Below are 20,567 nucleotides of genomic sequence, written 5' to 3' on the forward strand. Positions count from 1 at the left end.
ACTCTCCCCCCCAAACACTGAAAAGTGATCCCCACCCCTTCCACGCCCCTGCCCCACCTCTGGCTCCCCATCCAACCCCCAGTTCTTGTCCGGAGGGCGGTTTGTTCCGAAGAGTCCAGATAAATAGTCGCGTCAAGAGGCGCAGCTCGCGTTCGGGCGTGAGAGCAAGGATCTCGGCGCCGCTTCTGGACCTCACTCCCCAGGGTCAGCCGCGGGGCGCGCTCGCTGTCACCGCCCCCTTTGCTTTGGGGCCTCGGGGGCCTCTCGCCGGAGTCCTCGGTCCTCCCCGGTCCTCCCGGGAGCTCTTCCAGCCCACACCCCCGCCTCTGGCTTGGAGTGGAAGGCGGAGACCGCGAGACTGGCCAGGGCGGAGGAAGGCGCGCGCGCGTGGGCCCGGGGGACGAGGTGATGTCCACGGGCTCGGTGAGTGACCCCGAAGAGATGGAGCTGCGGGGGCTGCCGCGAGTGTACCCGATCTCCACGTCCAAGAGGTCGCCTGGGGGCCGCCCGGAGCGCGGCTACGCCTCTCCCAGTGACAATTCCTCGGCGGAGGAGGAGGACCCCGACGGCGAGGAGGAGCCGTGCGCCCTGGGCGCCGCGGGCCACTGCCAGAGGAAGCGGCCGCGCGTGACTGGGGGCGGCGGCGGCACGGGTGGCAGTGCGGGCGGCCAGGGGAAAAGGTGTCTCCCGCCCAAGGGCTCAGCCGCCGAGTGCAAGCAGTCGCAACGGAACGCGGCCAACGCCCGCGAGCGCGCCCGGATGCGAGTGCTGAGCAAAGCTTTCTCCAGGCTCAAGACCAGCCTGCCCTGGGTGCCCCCCGACACCAAGCTCTCCAAACTGGACACCCTGCGCCTGGCTTCCAGCTACATCTCGCACCTGCGCCAGCTGCTGCAGGAGGATCGCTACGAAAACGGCTACGTGCACCCGGTGAACCTGGTAGGGACGCGGCGAGGGGAGGCCGGGCGCGGGGGCCGGAGGAGTCCTCGGCGCGCCGGGGGCGGGGGCGGGAAGGGTCGGTCCCTTAGGAAGAATCCAGAAGGGGAAGTTTCTGAACAACGGGCGATGAGGAAGCCAGTTTAGTTTCTCCCAAATGGAGAGAGGAGGGGCCAGTGTGAGCGTGCTGTTTTTCTTGGAGGAGAATCTTCCAGCCTCTGTGATTGCTGCTTCTCTGGTCACTGTGTCCGCGAGGCTTGGCCCCCGCTGCCATCTGACTTCCGGGCTCCACGGGTGATTCCGAATGACTTTACTCCCCCGTGACTAACGGAATGGCAGATCTTCGCTCGCTCGTTTGTCCCCCGTTCCCAGCCAAGAATTTGGCAGATGTGAATCCCCCACTTGCCCTCAGGAAGAAGGGAAGATCGAGCTTTATTTATTTATTTTTGTAAGCGTTTTGGTTTTCAATTGAGGCGTGAGAGCAGAGTTAGCCCGGACAGAACAGTCTGGAAAGTCCCTCTCCGACTTGCCAACCTGGTCGGGGGAAAGCTCAGCTCCTCCTTGGGGAAGCGGCCGCAGCAGGCGTTGCTGGTGATGGGGGTGAGTAATTAAAAGACAAAATTCCCAAGTCATACAAGTCGCGTCCAGTCTTTCATTCCTGCGGCCAAAGACCGGGAGCTGGTCTGAAGGAACACCCAGCCTCTTCCGTAACCAGGGACCAATAGAAAGCTTTGAGAGACAAGCCACACGCACGTGGATGAAAGCAGGGGGCTGCCTGGGGTTCGTTGAGAAGAGTGGTTTCGTTTTGAGGGGATCGTTTTCCTCCCTATCTAATATTCTTTTTTTTTTTTAATTTCATTTTCCTACAGACGTGGCCATTCGTAGTCTCTGGACGACCCGATTCTGACACCAAAGACGTTTCAGCAGCCAATAGATTATGTGGGACCACGGCTTAGACGGACTCCACGCACTTGGTGGGATTTATGAACCCAGAATGTTTGGGGCCGAGGAGAGAAGGCAGAGCCCGCGAGAACACCAGAGGCTGGGCACCTGATCTTGGGGTTCTCCTGTGGCGGTCCCCTCGCCGCCGCCTGCCCTGGAACTGCCAATGCCCGCGGCGACCGCGGCGGCAGTCCCCTCCCAGCCGCACAGCTCGGCGGCCGGGGCTCCGCGGGGCTGAGCCGGGGCGTCGCGTAGCCTCCTTCAGGGCGAGAACGCGGTTAGAGCCGCTTTGGGGCTTCAGCTCTGCCAACCAGCCCCGGCCCCCTGGTTTCCGAGCAGAGCGGGGCTGAGGGACACGTGGCGGCCGGAGCCTGCGGAGGGAGTCCCGGCTTCGCAGTTAACCGGAGGTCGGAGCGCGCTCTGCCTCAGGGGTGCGGACAGCAGAGGCAACATTACAACTTAGCCCAAAGAAGAGCGTGGCCTGCGGGACCAGGCGCCTACCTTACTGGGCAGCATCCTCCGAGCTGGGGAAACCAAGGCCACCAGGGGAGATGGAGACACAGTTCCGAGACCAGGCTGGGCTGGTTTTGCCCAATGTCCTCCTCCCGCATTCCAGCCAGTACATTCATTCAGACCCCCCCCCCCTCCAGTTAGGCTCCAGCTTCTTCACACCCTGGGACCCCGACCTGGCTCTGGTTTCTAGCCCTGGTCCCCTCCCCACACCACAGGCCCTACCCTCGCCTGTGACATGACTGCAGACTGTCCCCAAGTGGCCCTTCCCCAGCACCGACTGCTTCCAGTGCCCACGTTCTTCCCCAGGTGCCCAGGTTCTTTCCAGAGCTGCACCCCCTGGGCTGTTGGGATGTTCTGTAGCCAGTAAGACAGTGCTTTCTGCGCTTTGGGGGGTCAGAGGGTAGTGAATTGCCTTGAAGCTGCACTAACCCAGTAATTAGCATATGTAAATAAATTTATTTTTTTATGAATAATAAACTGTGTTGTGCAAACTGTGTGCAGTCTGGGCAGTAAGAATATGGATTTTGTTCCCTTTTACTTAGAGGGTTTGATGGGGAAGTGAAAAGCTCTGTCGGGATAGGAAGATGAGACATTGTTTAGTGGATGGTATCAATCACATTTGACTTTTATTTCCAAGTGTTACTCTTTTCAAATATAAGTTTTATACATGGATATTAGTAGTAGGAACAGGTTTCATTGTGATATGTACATATCACACAAAATGTGTTCCTATAACTCTTTGATCAAATTTTTCATCTCCTGGTACTCTTTCCCATGTTAAAATGAATGTTAAAGTGGTTCATTATGTTGTACATGTGTATAAAGTACTTAGGTCACACTCTGTCATCCTCACAACGTGGAGCTCTTCCCAATATTTGTGTTTCAGAGTCTTCTCAACACAGAGATTCCTAGAAGGTAAGAACTGGAGGCCTAATAATTTTCTTAATACTTTATTTGAGTTCAAACACACATACCTTAACTAACCCCTATGAACTTGCTCACATTTATTAGGTCGCATTAAACACCTTTTTCTCTATCCTAAAGCATTCTCCAACATTTACAACTGCGAGTATTTCAAAGAATCCCCTGGTGCCAACCTGCTGGACTCCAGAGGTGCCAGGTCCAAATGACGTAGAGAATGCCAAGAAACAAATTGGTTGTGTTCAGCAGAGCTAAGCTTTTCTTGTCTGGACTTTTCTTTCTTTCTCAAATATTTGTTATGTTGTGATCACCTCTTTCCCCACATTATTTCTTTTATTTTCACTGAAATACCTTGGGAAATGCATCGTACAGTTTTAAAGTTATTATGCTTGCGTGTGTGTGCATGCGCTCACGCATGTGTGCAACACTTAGAAAAGTGTGGAGGATTAAACTACCTAAACAACTGCCCAATTGGGGGCTTGGACTGTTATTTTATAAAGATCAAAAGGCATTTTTCTTGACCAGAAAGAGAAAACACAGCTGGATTTTAGCGAGGAGGTGAGAGAACAGAGCGCTGGGGAGTGTGACTTCCTGTTTTGAACTAAACCAAATCCAAACTTTGGAGACCATTTTCTTAAGCATGTGCTCATTCTACACAGGGACTCTATCGTTGGGATGCCCATCTGGGGGAAAGCAGTTATTCTGGACTTTCTGTGGTACCAGGAACTGTCTGGAAGCAGAATGGGAGTGACCAGGGACAGAAAGCCATAGTGAGGTGAAAGGCACCTCACTCATGTGTCCTGAATAGCCAGCTTCTAGAGAGTGCACGTTAGATCTTAGACAAGGTCATTTTCAATGCTTTCTGAAATCCGGCTGGAAACTCCAGACTAGTGACCATGTGCAAGATAATTAGCTCCTCTCTGCTTCAGTGCCCTTACCTATCGAATGGGAGTCATAACAATGGCTTCCTGGAAATCGTGGCCTCAGGATAAATATCATCGCATATTTAAGCAAATCTAATACATGGTGAGCAGAGTAGTGAGTACTGGTTGTTAAAGAAAATCCAGAAGCAGAGGGAAACATTTAGTCACAGAGACCTTTTCAGGAATTCAGCCTTTAAGACTGGGTCCCAGATCAGACAAAGTGATTCATGTCTGTAATCCCAGCACTTGAGCAGCTGAAGCAGGGAGAGTGAAAGTATGAGGCCAGCCTGGAATACATAGCAAGATTCTGTCCAAAAACAAACAAACAAACAAAAACAACAGTACTGGGTTCAGATTCAAGATATGAAGGCTGCAACAATAAAAAAATACATATTCCATAAAAGCAGACAGACACAGAGTCCAATTTATAGTTGATAGAAACCAGAACAGACGCTTAAATAAATAAGGAAATTTGGGACAAATTTTCATGTGAATGAAAACTATTTAGGATATTTGTTTCCATAATTGTATTCTCTCAGGAAGGCGATACAATTTGCTGACTTTCCTATAAAGGGTGTGCCTAGCAAAGTCAATTTTATAACCACTTCATGTTTGTATAATTTATAGCAAAACAAAGGGTTTTCTCAAGAATTTTCTGCTCCATATTTTCTATAAAATGTTTAATGCCAAAATTTTATTTTAAAAAAGCAGAATACCAGTTTCTAGTAAATTTCATGAATTAATCATGCAAATTATAAAGCAAAGCTTCTAGGCAAAGGTTGCTACTAAGAAACCTATTAAGACAAGACAGTGCTCCCAGTGGTACAAAAGTCACCTAAAGCCTTTCTCCTCTCTCCTCCTTTAGAGATGTAAATTGAAGAAAGGAGAGTTGAGGCTGGGAAATGGGCAGAGGTGGGGTGGGTGTGGGGTGGTTAAGAGGAAAAGGTTCTATCAATGTGAAATACTACTGTGACAAGAAAGATGAAAGGGAAGGCCTATGTATGTAAAAGGCCCTTAATAACAAACAAAATGAGTAAACTGAAACAGCTTCTTCAGGGGCCTTTGGAAGGACCAAAGCATCATTATTACTGATACTGATTCAACCAAAGAGAACAAAAATCCCCTTCCACAGACTCTTCCTAAGATGAGTATTTTAAAAGAAATGCTTTCTGCACTGTAATTTTGAAACATTTAGTCGTTTCTCATGGTGGATGTCAAATTGGTTTCATGCAGTGGGCTGCAAGTTCAATTTCACTTTAGTCTGATGGCTCCTTCCACAGACAACAGCTTGCAAATTACAAAGGAATTTTTGCTGGAAGGTTTCTTTTTCCTCCCATGGTTCAATGGAAGGGGGGGGGAAAGGAGGAGGAGGAGGAGGAGGAGGAGGAAGAGGAGGAGATCTCCTGCTCATTAAAAAAAACAAAAAAAAAAACACCAATCAAACAGAACAATTAAATATCTTATTTTAAAAGGTAATAGTTAAATAACTTTGCTTGATACTTCTGGAAGATAATAACATTTACAATAACTCAGACAAGCAAAAACAGGTAAATTTGTTACCAACTCCTCACTATCAGCAATACAGTCATCTACTGTATGGGGAAATTCAGTAGGACCTTCCAGATTGGTCCATTTATAACTGAGCATGTGGATGCATCTCCTGTCAATGGAACACATGCATGTGGACCAGGAGTGCAGCAGAGGCTTGTATCTCTGTCTTCTTGCTCAAATTGGTTTGCTTTTTCTATCACTTTTCAGCTTTCTCTCATAGCAGTAAACACTGATGCAGAAAAACCCCTTTGAGCACATGACCCTAAGAAAGTAGCCATTTCATCTCACCTATTTGTCGGTATAGCTATTTCTAAGTTAAGGAAGTATTCTTGCATTTTATTTTAGATTGTAAGCTTAATGGCAGGGAATTGTATTAATAATTGCATATTTTATATCACAATCATTGCATTATTCTCCAGGTGAATAAATGTTCATAATTATTAAGGCAACAAAAAGGAGAGACAGAGGCTGGGAATATGGCCTAGTGGCAAGAGAGCCTGCCGCATATACATGAAGCCCTGGGTTCAATTCCCCAGTACCACATATATGGAAAACGGCCAGAAGTGGCGCTGTGGCTCAAGTGGCAGAGTGCTAGCCTTGAGCAAAAGGAAGCCAGGGACAGTGCTCAGGCCCTGAGTCCAAGCCCCAGGACTGGCAAAAAAAAAAAAAAAAAAGGAGAGACAGTAGTCAAAGGTAGAAATCTTGATTACAGGAGGAAGGTGTACATGGTTAGCACTGGGTACCAGTTTTCTCCAGGTCACAGCGTTTCCTTTGTTGGTTCAAAAGCCAGAGCATGCAGGTAGCTCCAGATCAGCTTTGGAATCCCTCATTGTTCCTGGTAAGGAGGTATGTGGAACTATTGAGAGCAGGGATTATATTTGCTAAAATATGGTGTCTGTATGGACTACTCCGGACTGTTAGCAGTATAAAAAGCAGGAAAGAATGAAGAACCAGTGACTTTTACCTTTTCTTTGAAAATCCATATGCTGGAATTTAAAAGGCACATATTTTAAGTATTGTAAGTTATTGGGTCAGCCATAACTGGTCCTAGTCTAGTCCACATTTCCTGGCTCTGCGCCTCATGGATATTTTTTTCACTATGAGGTGAGAATAATACATTTTGTCTCACAAAGTGTTTTTGTTTGGTTTTGTCTTGTTTTGTTCAGGTACTCAAGCCCTCAGCATGCTGCCTAAGCACTGTAGCTCCGAATTCTATTGGCAGCCCTCACTCACTGACTGTTCTGAGCATACACTGAGACTGTCTTTGTGTGTGTGTGTGTGTGTGTGTGTGTGTGTGTGTGTGTGTGTGTGTCCTTGAATTCAGGGCCAGAACAATCTCCTTTAAATTTTTTGCTCAAGTCTTGCACTTGAGCCACACTTCCACTCCTTCCTTGCCTTTTGCTGGTTAATTAGCCTCTTCAATTAGTTTGCTCATGTTGGCTTTGAATATCAACCCTCAGGTCTCAGCCTCTTGAGAAACTGGGATTACAAGTATGAATCGGTTGTGTACTGGGATGAGATCATCCTTTAAGCACTTAGTCAATGATACAAGAAAGCTAATTAAAAAAAAAATCAAGTCCTGATTTTCTTTCCTTTTTTGTTTTTACCAGTAGTTTAGGTAGTCTTGACTCTTCTCTGTAAGTTTACCTTTTATTCCTTTTACCATTTTGTCCCCTTGATCTAATTTTCCTCTGTTGACCTTTCTACTTTTGCCAGTAGGGAGAAATTTTCATTTAGTTTCTTCTTTAAAATAACACTGTTCTAGTGTTCCCCAATGACTCAGCAATCCCACTCCCAGGCATTTACCCAATTGACCACAAACAAAGCCACAAGCAAGCTACCAGCATAAGTATGTTTATTGCAGTATTATTTACCATAGCTAAATATGAAATCAACCCAGATGCCCCTCAATAGGTGAATGAATCAAGATGTGGTACATATACACAATGGGGTTCTATGCTTCCATCAGAAAGAATGCATTGCCCCATTTTTAAAGGAGTAGAAAGACCTGGAAAAATTATATTAGGTGAAGTAAGCCAGCTCAAAGAAACAGAGGTTGCAGGGTCTTCCTCCTTTGTAATAGCTAGAATATCTCTATGATATTTTTAGCAGGGTATCACAATAGCCCAATCACTAAATGCATAGGGCCAAAATAGTGAAATATATTAAAATGAACTCCAAGAATTGGAAGCAAGAGGTTCTTCTTATGTCCTGTATGCAGTTATTTCTATTATTTTTCTTTCTGTTTTAGTTTTCTATACCTTTTGTCTTGTATATAAGCCTGTTTGATCTGTAGAAGGGGATGGGAATCACAGAAATGGCAGGACAAAGTATGAACTTATGCAACGAAGATACTCACTAAACAGTATGTTGGAATGAACAGTGCAACTTGGTGGTGGGGGAGGGAAGTGGGAAGTGGTAAGTGGAAGAAACTGAGGGAGGGGTAACAGTGTTTAAACAGAAATGTACTCATTACCTTACCTTTCTAACTGTAACCTGTCTTTCATCACATTTACAATAAAAACAAAACAAAAAATGTTATATTCTACTAATGCATCAGTGATACTCACTAAAAACACTTTGTTGAAAACAAACTATACAACTTGTGGGGGAGTGGGAGGGGGAAGCTAGAAGAAAACAAGGGAAGTGGTGATACTGCTAAAAAAGAAATCATACTAAGTGAAGTAAGCAATATCAAAAGAAACATAGACTCTATAGTTTCCTTCATTGGTAATAATTAGTACATATCTAGGATAGTCCTAGCAGATGATCACAATAGCTCAATAGCTACGTACATATGAACACATAAGATGATACTAAGCAAAATGAACACAAAGCTATGGAAACAAGCGGTTTATTGCTGTTGTTATTTTTAATGTACTATGTGAAATTATTTCTTTTTCCTTTTGTTTATCTTTCCTATGGTTTATCCCCTGTGATTACTGTATTTGATTTTGGTTCCCTGAGTATTGTATATGTTTGTTTGAATTAGGGAAGGGAAGGGGAACATCAAAATTGTGAGACAAAGGGCAAAAGGCAAACCAATGCAACAGCAATACTTACAAGAGAATATGTTGTAAACTAACTGTACAACTGGGGGGGGGCAGGAATAGGGGAGGAAGGAAGGTTGGAGAAAAATGTGGGAGGAGGTAACAAGTTTGGCAAGAAATATACTCACTACTTGACTTATGTAACTGCAACCCCTGTGTCTATCATCTTTACAATACACATTTAAAAAATTATAAATCACTTTGCCAAAATTATACATGAGCCAAGCATGCTACTCTAGAGGGAGAGGTAGGAAAATGGTTAGCTGAACAAGGCCAGCCAGGGCAAAAGTTAGGAAAACCCTATCTCAAAAGAAAGGGAAAAAACTCACATGGCTAAGGAAGTAACTCAAGTGGCAGATAATTACAAAGCTCTAAGTTCTTTTCCAAGTACTGAATATATGTCTGAATCTATATAGATATAGATAGAAAGAGATATGAATAGATAGACAGACAGATATATACTTCAGAGTACTAGGTAGACCAGTGCATTTGATAGCTCAGACTATAGAAAGTTCATTAATATTATTTTTAATTCCATATTGAGCTCAGTTGTGAGAAACTATTCCTGGGCATAGTTTGTGTATCGTACCAAAAACTAATCACATTTACCTGAAGTTAAACATGTCTGCCCCTGATATCCACATATCTGTGTGAGGCTGGATTTTAACCAAAAACAACATTATCTAGCAAATGAAGACAAAGCATGTAGAAGATCCATCTATTAACTTAGATATTAAAGAGATTTCAAACATAAAATTATGCTATACCTCTCAGTAAAATTGTTTTGGAAAACATTGTTCATTAAAATCATATTTACATTAACATGGGGATAGTTTGTTGGACTTTAAAAGAATTAAAATAAGTGCTTTGGCATAGTTTTGATTTCAAATCCAGGAAATACCAATAGAAATAAGCCAGCTCCATAAATGAAGGCTTGAGCATTTAGTAATTTTTAAAGTGTCAAGACACCAAAATCCTAGAGTTTGAGAATCACTTTACTAGATAGTTCCTAAAATGTTTTAGTAATGAGTCTGAGTTTTCTTGTTTTATGATGTTCTCAAGAGAATGGAAGCCTGTAGATTGTATCTATGTTGAATTGGAAGCAAACACCTGATCAGGGACATTTGTTGGAGCACTTGTGATGGGGGCATAGAAGGGGGAAGCTCTATCTTAATGCCTGTCTTTCCTGCCTACTTTTTAGACACTTGAAATTTGAGTCTTTGGTCTCAAGGGTGAACCTGGATTCTAGATAAAGCATAAAACAATGTTCAAAACCTTGAACTCAAAAATCACATTTCTTTTGCCCATATATTAACATTTTCTAAGGGTTATGATAGAGTCATATCATTCTATTATCCCAGGAAAGACATTCATTTTTGAAAACACAGGAATTCTCTCCATGGGTCCTCAATACAATGCTTTTCATCTGTAGTTTTGTCAAGCAACTGTTTAGTCATTTCTTTCTTTCTTTTATTATGTTTTTGCTGCTGGTCCTGGGTTTTGAACTCAGGTCTTGGGTGTTGTCCCTGAGCTTTTCCCTCAAGATGAGTGCTTTACCACTTGAGCCACAGCTCCACTACTAGCTTTTTGGTAGTTAGAGAAAAGAGTCTCATGAGCTTTCCTTCTTGGCTTGGCTTCAAACAGCAGCCACCAGAGCTCAGCCTCCTGAGTAGCTACGGTTCCAGGTGTGAGCCACCAGTGCCCAGCTTCAAGTAACTGTTTATAGAGATATTTAATGTCCCAGCTATGGAACTCAGTGTCCAGGGTAATTGTTAAGAGGAACAATTCACACACATAACTCAAATCTACTGTAGATCTGTTTTGTCTTTTCTTGAGTGAGGCCATTATAGAGTTTGTCTGATGTGGTTGCCTTTGAACTTAAATGCTATAGTGCATGTAAAATGCTTATCACAGTACAGTGCAGAGTAGGTGTTTGGCAATGTTATTAGTGTCATCACGATGTGAGTGTTGTCATCATTGTCATTGTTGTTGGTATCATCATCATCATCATCACCATCTTGCTGAGATATCTTGTACATTCCATGACATGCTTTGATTAAGAACAGACTTGGCCAACCCAATTCTCTTGGTTTTCCTTAAATCTGAAAAATGTTATCCTTTAATTATATTTCAAGCTTCCTCTGAAGCATTTGATCTTACTAAATTTTTGACAAATCTCCACACATTGATTTGTGTAACAAGGCATCTTGTTCATGCTGGCTTTATAGGAATACACTGTGAAAACATATTCACATGGTCAGCGGAGCTGGACAGCACAAGGGACAGGTCAATTACACAACCCCTGAGATGCTCGAAGGGTTAAAAACCACATCAACAAGATTCCCTGATTTTTCTGCACTTGTGGTAGGTTCTGTTGTGATCCAATTCTCCTTAGATTGGCCCAGAACCTTGTCTGTTCCAGTACATCCTGTAATTCACCCTTTTAAACTAGACTAAGAGCCTGAGAAAAAGGGAGGGAAATTTAAGATGCTATGATCAGAATTATTTACTAGCTGGTCCAGGATTAGAATTCACAGACTCTGAGTTTCCTCTTGGCATTAAGCCCATCCAATCTGAAGAAACACCACAAGATAAAATCTGGCACCATGACAACTCTCTTGGCAGCTGCTCTCTCTCTCTCTCTCTCTCTCTCTCTCTCTCTCTCTCTCTCTCTCTCTCTCTCTCTCTCTCTCTCTCTCTCTCTTCTCCTTGCACTGGCCAGGCCCCCAATCCTGGCTAGGAGCCTGCCTGGAGCAGTTGGTGGGGTGTTCTAAGAATCTGACCTGTTGAATGGCCTAAGTCAAGTTCTCTCTCTTTCAGCTTTGGTTCCTCACCTAAAACCAGGGTTTTTTGCTATATAGATCATTAATTCCACTATAGTTATAAATTAACACTCTGTTTCTTACAGATCTTCTGAGCAGTGATAATTATGTTTCCTGCAGCTATTTGTATATGATAATATAGAGGTTAAAAGCCTGAGGAAAAGAAGTCAGTCTGTTTGGTGCTGCTATAACAGATTTCCTGAGATTGGATCACTTATAAAGTACAGAACTTTTTATTCTTGCTATCTGGAGATTGGGAAGTTTAAGGTCAAGGTGCCAGTATATGCTGAGGAACTTCTTTATGCCTCTGCTAATGGTGAGAGAAATCACATGGTTTGAAAGTATACAAAGGTGAGCCAATCTTCAATTTCAAGCTCCTTTCTAACCGAAATTATCCATTCATTAGGGGTGAGCCTACTGGCCTAAATCCCCTTGGATGACATATATACATACATATGTGCTGAGTGTGTATGTGTGCTGGTACTGGGGCTCATAATCAGGATCTAGGCATTGAACCTTAGTTTTTTATATTTGGCTAGTGCTCTGCCACTTAAGCCATACCTTCACTTATTTAGGATAGTTAATTGGAGATCAAAAGCTCACAAACATTCTAACCTGAGATGAATTGGAACCTTGATCCTCAGATCTCAGTCTCCTGAGCAGCTAAGATTATAGACATGAAGTACTGGTGCCTGCCTTTGAAAATTGGTGGTGATTCTATGTGATTTTATTGTTGATTATGAACCTTGCTGGATTGCTCTTCCCATTACCAAGGCTCTGCCTTGCAAATGTATAAAATAATTTCTCCATAGGAAACAGAAATCAAGCTCATCGATGGTGATACTTCAGGCTATATCATCTTATTGACAGATTTCCGTCAGTGTTTACTGTTAGCATTATATTTTCATTTAAAATGTTAACAAGTATTCTGTGATTAAGTTTGATTTGCCCCCAATTAAAAATATGATACAAAAACACCAAATCTAGGCTGGGAATGTGGCTTAGTGGTGGAGTGCTTTCCCAGCATGCATAAAGCCCTAGGTTCAATTCCTAGGCTAGCACCACATAAACAGAAAAAGCCAGAAGTGGTACTGTGGCTCAAGTGGCAGAGTGCTAGCCTTAGCAAAAGAAGCTGAGTGACAGTGCTCAGGCCCTGTGGTCAAGTACCCGGACAGGCAAAATAAATTAAAATTTAAAAAATAAATAATTTTTTCAAAACACCAGATCTAAATTAAAGAAGTTTGCAGCAATAAATAAATAGGTAAATATATACAATTAAAATTAATATAATGTATCTGATATATGGGTTTGTATTATATATTTACACATGCATATACACATGTATTTACATATATATGAGTCAAAACTCTGGAAGGTAGGAAAATGCTGAAATGTGATCTGTTAGAAAATCTAACAATTTCCCTTTCTATTCAGTAAGAAATTTCCCTCACATTTTCTGTAATTTCTCCACCTTTCTCCTCTTTCTACAATTTCTCAACATGAACAATGGAATTCCTAATGCTCACCTGCCATCTCCAGCTGTGATTCGCCTGAGAGTGGATTCTTAGAAGTTCACCTCAGCTTGTGGTGTCCAGGATAAACTGAGGAGGTTGGGAATTGGAGAGTCCAGGCTGGCACAAAGGTTCTAAGAACACAAGGGAAGAAATGAGGATGTATTTGACAGAATGAGACTGTGTGGCTTTGTACTAGTAATAGTTGTGATGAAATTGTAGACTGGACGTGAGTGTCAAAAGACAAGAGAAAAGAAAGCATGATTACAATATTAGTAACCTAAGCCAGACAGTGATCAAAAACCACCATGAATCATCAGTTATCACTGAAATATACACAGGCAAGTTTAAACAAGTACAGAATGTAGAAACCATATCACAGACTCAGGCCTAACATGATTTTTTATTTTTCTTTATTTTTGGTACTGGGGATTGAATCTAGGATGTTGTACTTGCTAGGCAAGTGCTTTGCCACTGTGCCACATTTTTAAAATATTTGAACTATGCCAGACAACTCTAGCTCATTCCTGTAATCTTAGCTACTCTGGAGGCTGAAATTCAGAGGATCAGATTCTGAAGCCACCTCTGATAGAAAACTTTGCTAGACTTGATCTCCAAAATCAGCAGCAAAAAGCACAGCTGGAGATGTGGCTCAAATAGTAGAGGGCCTGCCTAGCAAGCTTGAGGCCCTGAGTTTAAGCCTTGGTACAGAAGAGAGAGAGAGAGAAAGAGAGAGAGAGAGAGAGAGAGAGAGAGAGAGAGAGAGAGAGAGAGAGAGAGAGAGAGAGAGAGAGGCTTGTTCTGAGCATTCAGATTCATTAAAGAAGACACACAAATGCTTAAAGAGACAGAACATGGGCTGGGAGTGTGGCTTAGTGGTAGAGTGCTTGCCTGGCAAGCATGAAGCCCTGAGTTTGATTCAACCAGAAAAAGCTGGAAGTGGTGCTGTGGTTCAAGTGGTAAAGGGCTAACCTTGGTCCACATTCTTCTCTCTCTCATAAAACAGTGCTGATTTGATTTGAGGAAGTCCATACCCAGGATCTACCTGAGATGTACAGCCATCACAGAAACCCAGGAACATATATATGGTCACTATGCTGTGCACCTGCTCTGCACTGGATCTCTCCACTCTAAGAACAGGAAAGAAATGTACTAGCTAAATCAAACAGAAGACAAAAGCTTGAAAACTGGAAGAACAAGTTAGAATGGGGGACCTGGTTCAAGTGGTATAGCACCTACCTTGCAAGCATCATACTTTGAGCTCAAGACTCAGTACTAAAAAATTGGAAGAGACACATTAATACTGTTGTTATGCTCAGCCCATGGCCATACATATGTACATATGTCAACATTATCAATACTAATAGTTCTGAGATTATCATTATTCACAGAGCTTACCACGGCCACACAAGGAATAAGTGGGAGAGTCTGTGTTTAAACTGGGTCCTCTCTAATAAAAAGCCTGACCTGTGAGTGACCAATGTAGTTCTGTGATTGGACCAAAGAATATCTCCCAGGGGGGAAAAATGGATCCCACCAAGAAGAGCAGCTTTACTATAGGTGTGAACTTGAACTTCACTGTAGATGTTAGCTTAACATTCACCATAGGTGTTAACTTGAAGTTCACTTTAGGGCTTAACCTAGACCCGGTGATGTGCTGGAACACTTAGTTCTAAGACATCAAAATAGGGTGGAAGCAAAGTAGGAGCCAAATACGACTGTCTACTCTGGTGGGGATGTGAGCTGAAGAAACCCAGGCACTGGTCCTTAAGCAAATCTTTGCTTCTGTTTTCCTCGTTTTCTTCTATTAAAGATGACTTGAGAAATTCAATTTGTATGTGCTGGCTATAAAGAGAAAAAACCTAGACTTATTTAGGGGTTTCAACTCACAGAATCACACATTCTTGGAGAGCCCAGCAGAGGATGCAGGAAGTGACAGATCTGAAGCTCTGAGAATGACTGGAAGGAAACCTGCAGGAGGGAGGCCATGAAAGTTACCACTGGAAGCCCACTTGCCTACCCGCTGTGTTCTGAGGAGCCAGTGCTTTTTGAGTGGGATTAATAGGAACACGTGTTCATGTGCATATCAGTGGAGACAACTTTCTACTTGTAATGGGTAATCCACTTTTTCCATCTTTGCCAAAGATAGTGAAAGAGAAAATCCCTGTGGAATATGAGAATTCCACTGGATTTAATGAAGTTGCTCAAGAAAGAGGTTTTCTAGGCATCTGGGATTAGGGACTTTGAATTTCTCTAATTAGGAAGGAATCTTTATGATAATTACAGAATCAGAATGCCACATAATTTTTAAAGCTAGAAAATATCTCCTCAATAGTCAAATTGTGTTCATTATAGCACTATAATAATAATAATAATAACAATAATAATAAAAGACTAACAGCTTTTGTACTTAACTAAACATGGACTTCTATGCAACAATTTTAAATGATGATATCCAAACTATGTAAATACTTAGGAAAGGTTTGTGGTATGAGCAGGATAAAATAATAATAATAATAACAACAACAATTATCAGACTCAAATAGCCAAGCTACTTTAAGGAAAAGAAATATGAAGCTGGATCACTGGAAATTGGTTATAAGCCCATCTACCTTGGATTAGAGAAAGACTCTGAAGATCCCACTCTGGTCACCTTGTCACCTAAAGTCATTGCTTGTCTGTGTCTGTAGCTGACTGGCCTTTGTCACTCTTCTTCCCCTTTCGTGGACTCTCTCTCTCTCCATTCTTCCTAACCTGGAAAATAAAAAATTCTACTCCATCTACATTCCCAAAATACTGTGTAAAACATAAAAAAACATATTAAAATAATATATACCCAGGAATGCAAGAGTAATGTGGCACGAGAGAGGCAATGTAATATTGCCTATCACATTATAGAACAGGGGAAAATCTTCACATGACCACTTCAATTGGCATGGAAAAAATATTAGATGAAACATTACCCTCTGTTATAATTTTTTAAAAAGCTCCAAAAACTAAGGGAAAACTGAAAATTCCTCCCCTTTACACTCATGATATTAGAAAATTATTCTGGGTCCCACCTAAGTCCATCATTCCAAACGGAACATGCAGCTTCTCATTTTCCATCCTCTCCCACCCCAACAACCAGCCAGCACATTTGTCTATTCTGGATATTTCATAGAAATGGAATTATACAAGTGACCTTTTCCATGTGCATCTTTCCCTTGTCCTCTGTCTGGAACCACTCCCATAGGCTGAGCCTCCAGCAGGCTATTCTTGAAGGTCATGGTAGGGCATTTATTTTATTTTATTTTATTTTATTATTATTATTATTTTTTTGGCCAGTCCTGGGGCTTGGACTCTGGGCCTGAGCACTGTCCCTGGCTTCTTTTTGCTCAAGGCCAACACTCTGCCACTTGAGCCACAGCGCCACTTCTGGCCATTTTCTGTATATGTGGTTCTGCCACAGCGCCACTTCTGGCCATTTTCTGTATATGTGGTTCTGGGGAATCGAACCCAGGGCCTCATGTATATGAGACAGGCACTCTTTTTTTTTTTTTGGCCAGTCCTCGGCCTTGGACTCAGGGCCTGAGCACAGTCCCTGGCTTCTTCCCGCTCAAGGCTAGCACTCTGCCACTTGAGCCACAGCGCCGCTTCTGGCCGTTTTCTGTATATGTGGTGCTGGGGAATCGAACCTAGGGCCTCGTGTATCCGAGGCAGGCACTCTTGCCACTAGGCTATATCCCCAGCCCCAGACAGGCACTCTTGCCACTAGGCCATATCCCCAGCCCATGGTAGGGCATTTATGAAGAACCCTCAGGCAACAGCAAACTTCACCGAGAAAGGTGGAAGACTTTCCCCATAAGACCAGGAACAAGAAAACCATGTCTGCTTTCATCATGGCTATGCAACCTTGTAGTCAAAGTTGCAGCTCTAAGAAGGAATGAAACACTGATACAAACTACAATATGGATGGACCTTGAACATACATAAGTTGTATTTGTCAGTTTTCTGTTACTATAATGAATACCTAAATGAATCCAATTATAAAGTAAAAAGAACTATTTTGGTTCACTGTTTTAGAGGTTCAGCTGCATGGTGGGTTGGCTGGGTTACTTGGGGTCCCTGTTGGCATAGCACATGATGAGGGAGAGGAGGAGATGGGTGAAAATATTTCCCCAGGAGCACACCCCCAAAAATGAAAAGACCTCCCATTAGTCCCCACTTTTGTAAATTTTCATTACATCCACAAGGACCACATTGGGGACTAAGCCTTTAACTCAATGAGAATGTTCCAGATACACACAATAAGATCAGAGTAAGAATACAAACAGAAAAGGTTATCTAGTTCCATTGGCAGGAAATATCCAGAGAAGATAAATCCCACTGGGAAAAAATACAGACAGGCTGGTTGTGGTGGGGGTTGGAATGGAAGAGTAAGGAGAAACTGCTTCCTGGGTGAGAGGTTTTAGTTTGGAATCATGGAAATGGCTGAGAATCGGAGAGAGGAGTTTCATAACATTCTGAGTGTACTAAATGTCACTGAGTTGTTTACTTTAAAATGATTGTTTTTATCTTGTTTTTTACCTCATTCATATATGTTATCTAGTTGAGGAAAGCAAACGTCAAAGGCAGGAAAAAGCGTTTGTCAAGGAACACTTTCACAGTCTGCTCACTGTGTGCACACTCGCCTTCCCTGTTCTTTGGGGGATTCTGCCACTGCTTCAGCACCACCACCAAGCCATCAAGAAAAATAACAGGAATCCAGGCCAAGATTCTCAGCTCCCAGCAGCCCATCCCTCTCCTTAGAGGATGTTATTAGTTTGCCCCCTGGTGGTAAATATCTAAATTACAACAAACCCTCAGATTCACCCTCAGCTTCCTTTCTTGCCTTTTCTCCAAGCTCAAGGGGCTTAGGACCCTGGGTGTGACATAGGTCGCATAAGGACTGATGTAGAACACCTTATTGGAGGCCACAGATTCTTTCATATTAAAATGTGTTGGTTTTTTTTTTCAGATTCAGTGGCTTATGCCTGTAATCCTAGCCTCTGTGGAGGCAGAGATGGAGGTTTTGCACTTTGAGACCAGCCAAGACAAAAACTTCTCAAGATCCTATCTCAACAACTGAAAACTTATAAATTTTGGTGCATGCCTGTCATACAAGGACCATAAGTAGAAACAAGAAGGCCCAAGGCAGGAAGTTGGGCCTTATTAGAACAATAACTAAAGCAAAAAACCCTGGAGGTGTGGTTCAAGTGGCAGAGTGCCCGCTTTGGAAGGGAGAGGGTCAGAGTTCAAACCCTAGTCCTGCCAAAACAACAACAGATCTACAGTTTCACCTCATATTCCCTAGGAAACAGAGGCTGAAGCCAAGCTTATGTGCTAACTACTTATTTGAAGCTGCAATTTCAAGAGAGCTGAATGGGGGAAAAGCAAAAGCAGACATTAGAGTCCACATATGTGAGCTGTGCACAGCTTCAGCATCATAACAGGACAGTCTCAGAGAGACACCGGCAATCTACTGGCCCCCAATTACTCTACTGACCCCCAATTAGTGGCATTGCTGATAAGGGTCCCAAAGAAGGGAGGGGGGGAATTTCTGGCTGTTCCACCTCCCAGTCTTGGAGGTGAGCCTCTTGGGAGGGGCTAGGGCTGATGGACGAGGTCTTCTTGGCTTGTAGATCCTGTGGGTGGTTCTGTGCACCTGCCAACAAGTTAGACACAGACTTGGCTACTGTTTCTTCTGTCATCAGGCCATCTATGGACTCACAGAGCACGTGGTAACCCAGCACCAAGACTAATGCCATGCCTTTGAGACTAATGACTAATGCCACAGCTCTTCGAAAACCGCTCTTCAAAGTCATCATGAAGACTTCATTTATAAATGATTCTCGGCTGCAGAGCTGGCTGTGGGGCTTGGCGACTTGTTTGTATTTACAAAGAGGTGCTGAAAGACTATGTTGAGCGGTGTCATTAGTTCAAGAAATAGTGAAAGTCCTATCATTTGAACTTCACAAATCCTCAGTAAGGTAAATTTGGAGGTTATTATAATTATTTCCATTTTACACAAATGAAAATCCAGGTATTGTTTTTGTTTAAGAATAAATATCTCAGGAGGGAAGATGGTGCCATCACAATAGGGAGGCACGCCAACTTGCTCCAACTGAATAGTGAGCTGGGAACTCCAGCACCCAACATCCCATCAAGAATCCAGCAAACCCAACAACCAGAAACAACAGAGAAACACAGGAAATGAAAAAGGACAAAAAAAGAAGAGCCTATAACCTGCATGGAGCCAGAAAATATCCGGGGTACCCCCCCTGCCAACCCCGGCCCGAATAGGGCCAGGCTGGGAAAGGGGACCCGGCACCGGCAAATGGGACTGCAGACCTTCACCGATCAGAGAAGCAACAGCTGAAAAGTCACGCCAGGAGTGCAGAGTCCAGACAGCAGGAGCTCCACAGACCCCAGACGGAGCGCAGACCACCAAGACAGACAGCAGCCCAGGACCGAAGGTACAGGACTGAACGGCTGGGAACAAACAACAGCAGGGGAACCAGGTGGCCCAGATGGGGAGAGCCAGACATGGGGAGAGCTGGGACCACCACCACCAAACGACCGATCACCACACACTAGCACCCCAACCCTGAAAAGCCCACAGCAGCGCGGGACACACACACAATTCAGGACCAGTAAGTCCCCATTGCCCCCCCCCCAATGGGAGACCAGCTCTAGCAGAGATCCAAACCCTACAAAGAAGCTAGAGCTCCCTCCCTCCCCCTCCCTACCCCGAGGGAACAAAGGGGCCCCATATCTGGCGGCTCTAGGACCCTACAGCTTCTGGGAGGGCACGGAAGCTAGCAGAGGTGGAGCAGCGCCCAACAAAATGACCAGGAAACACCTTAGACAGGCACCCCCCAAAGCCCCAGCAGAGGAGTCTGAACCTGGCCGCACCAGCCCCGCCCCCTCCCCAGTAGGGACCCAGGGAATGGTAGACATTGGAACGCCACCTGAGGTGCCTGGTCCTTGCGGACTTTTTGAACAATAGTCACAGGCTTGCTGGTGTGCAATACCAGTCCAGCAAGGACACCTGGGCCCGAACACATGACCCCCTCACAGCTGAGGCACAGAGAGTCTGTGGACACCAACCCATGCCCAGACACTTGAACCTGCTGGGGTCCACGCATACCGCCCCCCACAGCAAACTCGCGAGAGGGCACAAGCACCCTCCAACAACTCAGGGCAGCACGTCCCCAAAGGAAGCACTAGCGTGCACACGCACATGCCCCATGGAGGGAGCATGGGAGGGAGGAGCATGGGCCAGGGTGCTAGCCCTCCAGCAGAAGGATCTCCTGCCCAACCCTCCGTGGGAGTGCACAAGCAGGCAAACTACAACACCGGCTCTGATGGGCACACTCC

The 20,567-nt window shown here is 44.0% G+C and overlaps 1 protein-coding gene across 1 annotated transcript; it reads left to right on the plus strand.

Moving 5' to 3' along the window:
• The first annotated feature begins 226 nt into the window (after positions 1-226).
• Positions 227-2,174, plus strand: Msc (musculin). Its single transcript, XM_048358851.1, has 2 exons — positions 227-936; positions 1,803-2,174. The coding sequence occupies exons 1-2, from the start codon at positions 409-411 to the stop codon at positions 1,887-1,889; spliced, it is 615 nt and encodes a 204-aa protein (XP_048214808.1). The 5' UTR covers positions 227-408; the 3' UTR covers positions 1,890-2,174.
• The last annotated feature ends 18,393 nt before the right edge of the window (positions 2,175-20,567 follow it).

The sequence above is a fragment of the Perognathus longimembris genome, chromosome 12, assembly GCF_023159225.1.
Source record: "Perognathus longimembris pacificus isolate PPM17 chromosome 12, ASM2315922v1, whole genome shotgun sequence".
Classification (NCBI taxonomy): Eukaryota; Metazoa; Chordata; class Mammalia; order Rodentia; family Heteromyidae; genus Perognathus; species Perognathus longimembris.

Excerpts from the sequence above, each read along its gene's own strand:
- Msc (XM_048358851.1), top strand. The coding sequence starts at position 409 with ATGTCCACGGGCTCGGTGAGTGACCCCGAAGAGATGGAGCTGCGGGGG. Across the intron at positions 937-1,802 it reads ACGTGCACCCGGTGAACCTG|ACGTGGCCATTCGTAGTCTC; the intron begins GTAGGGACGCGG and ends ATTTTCCTACAG.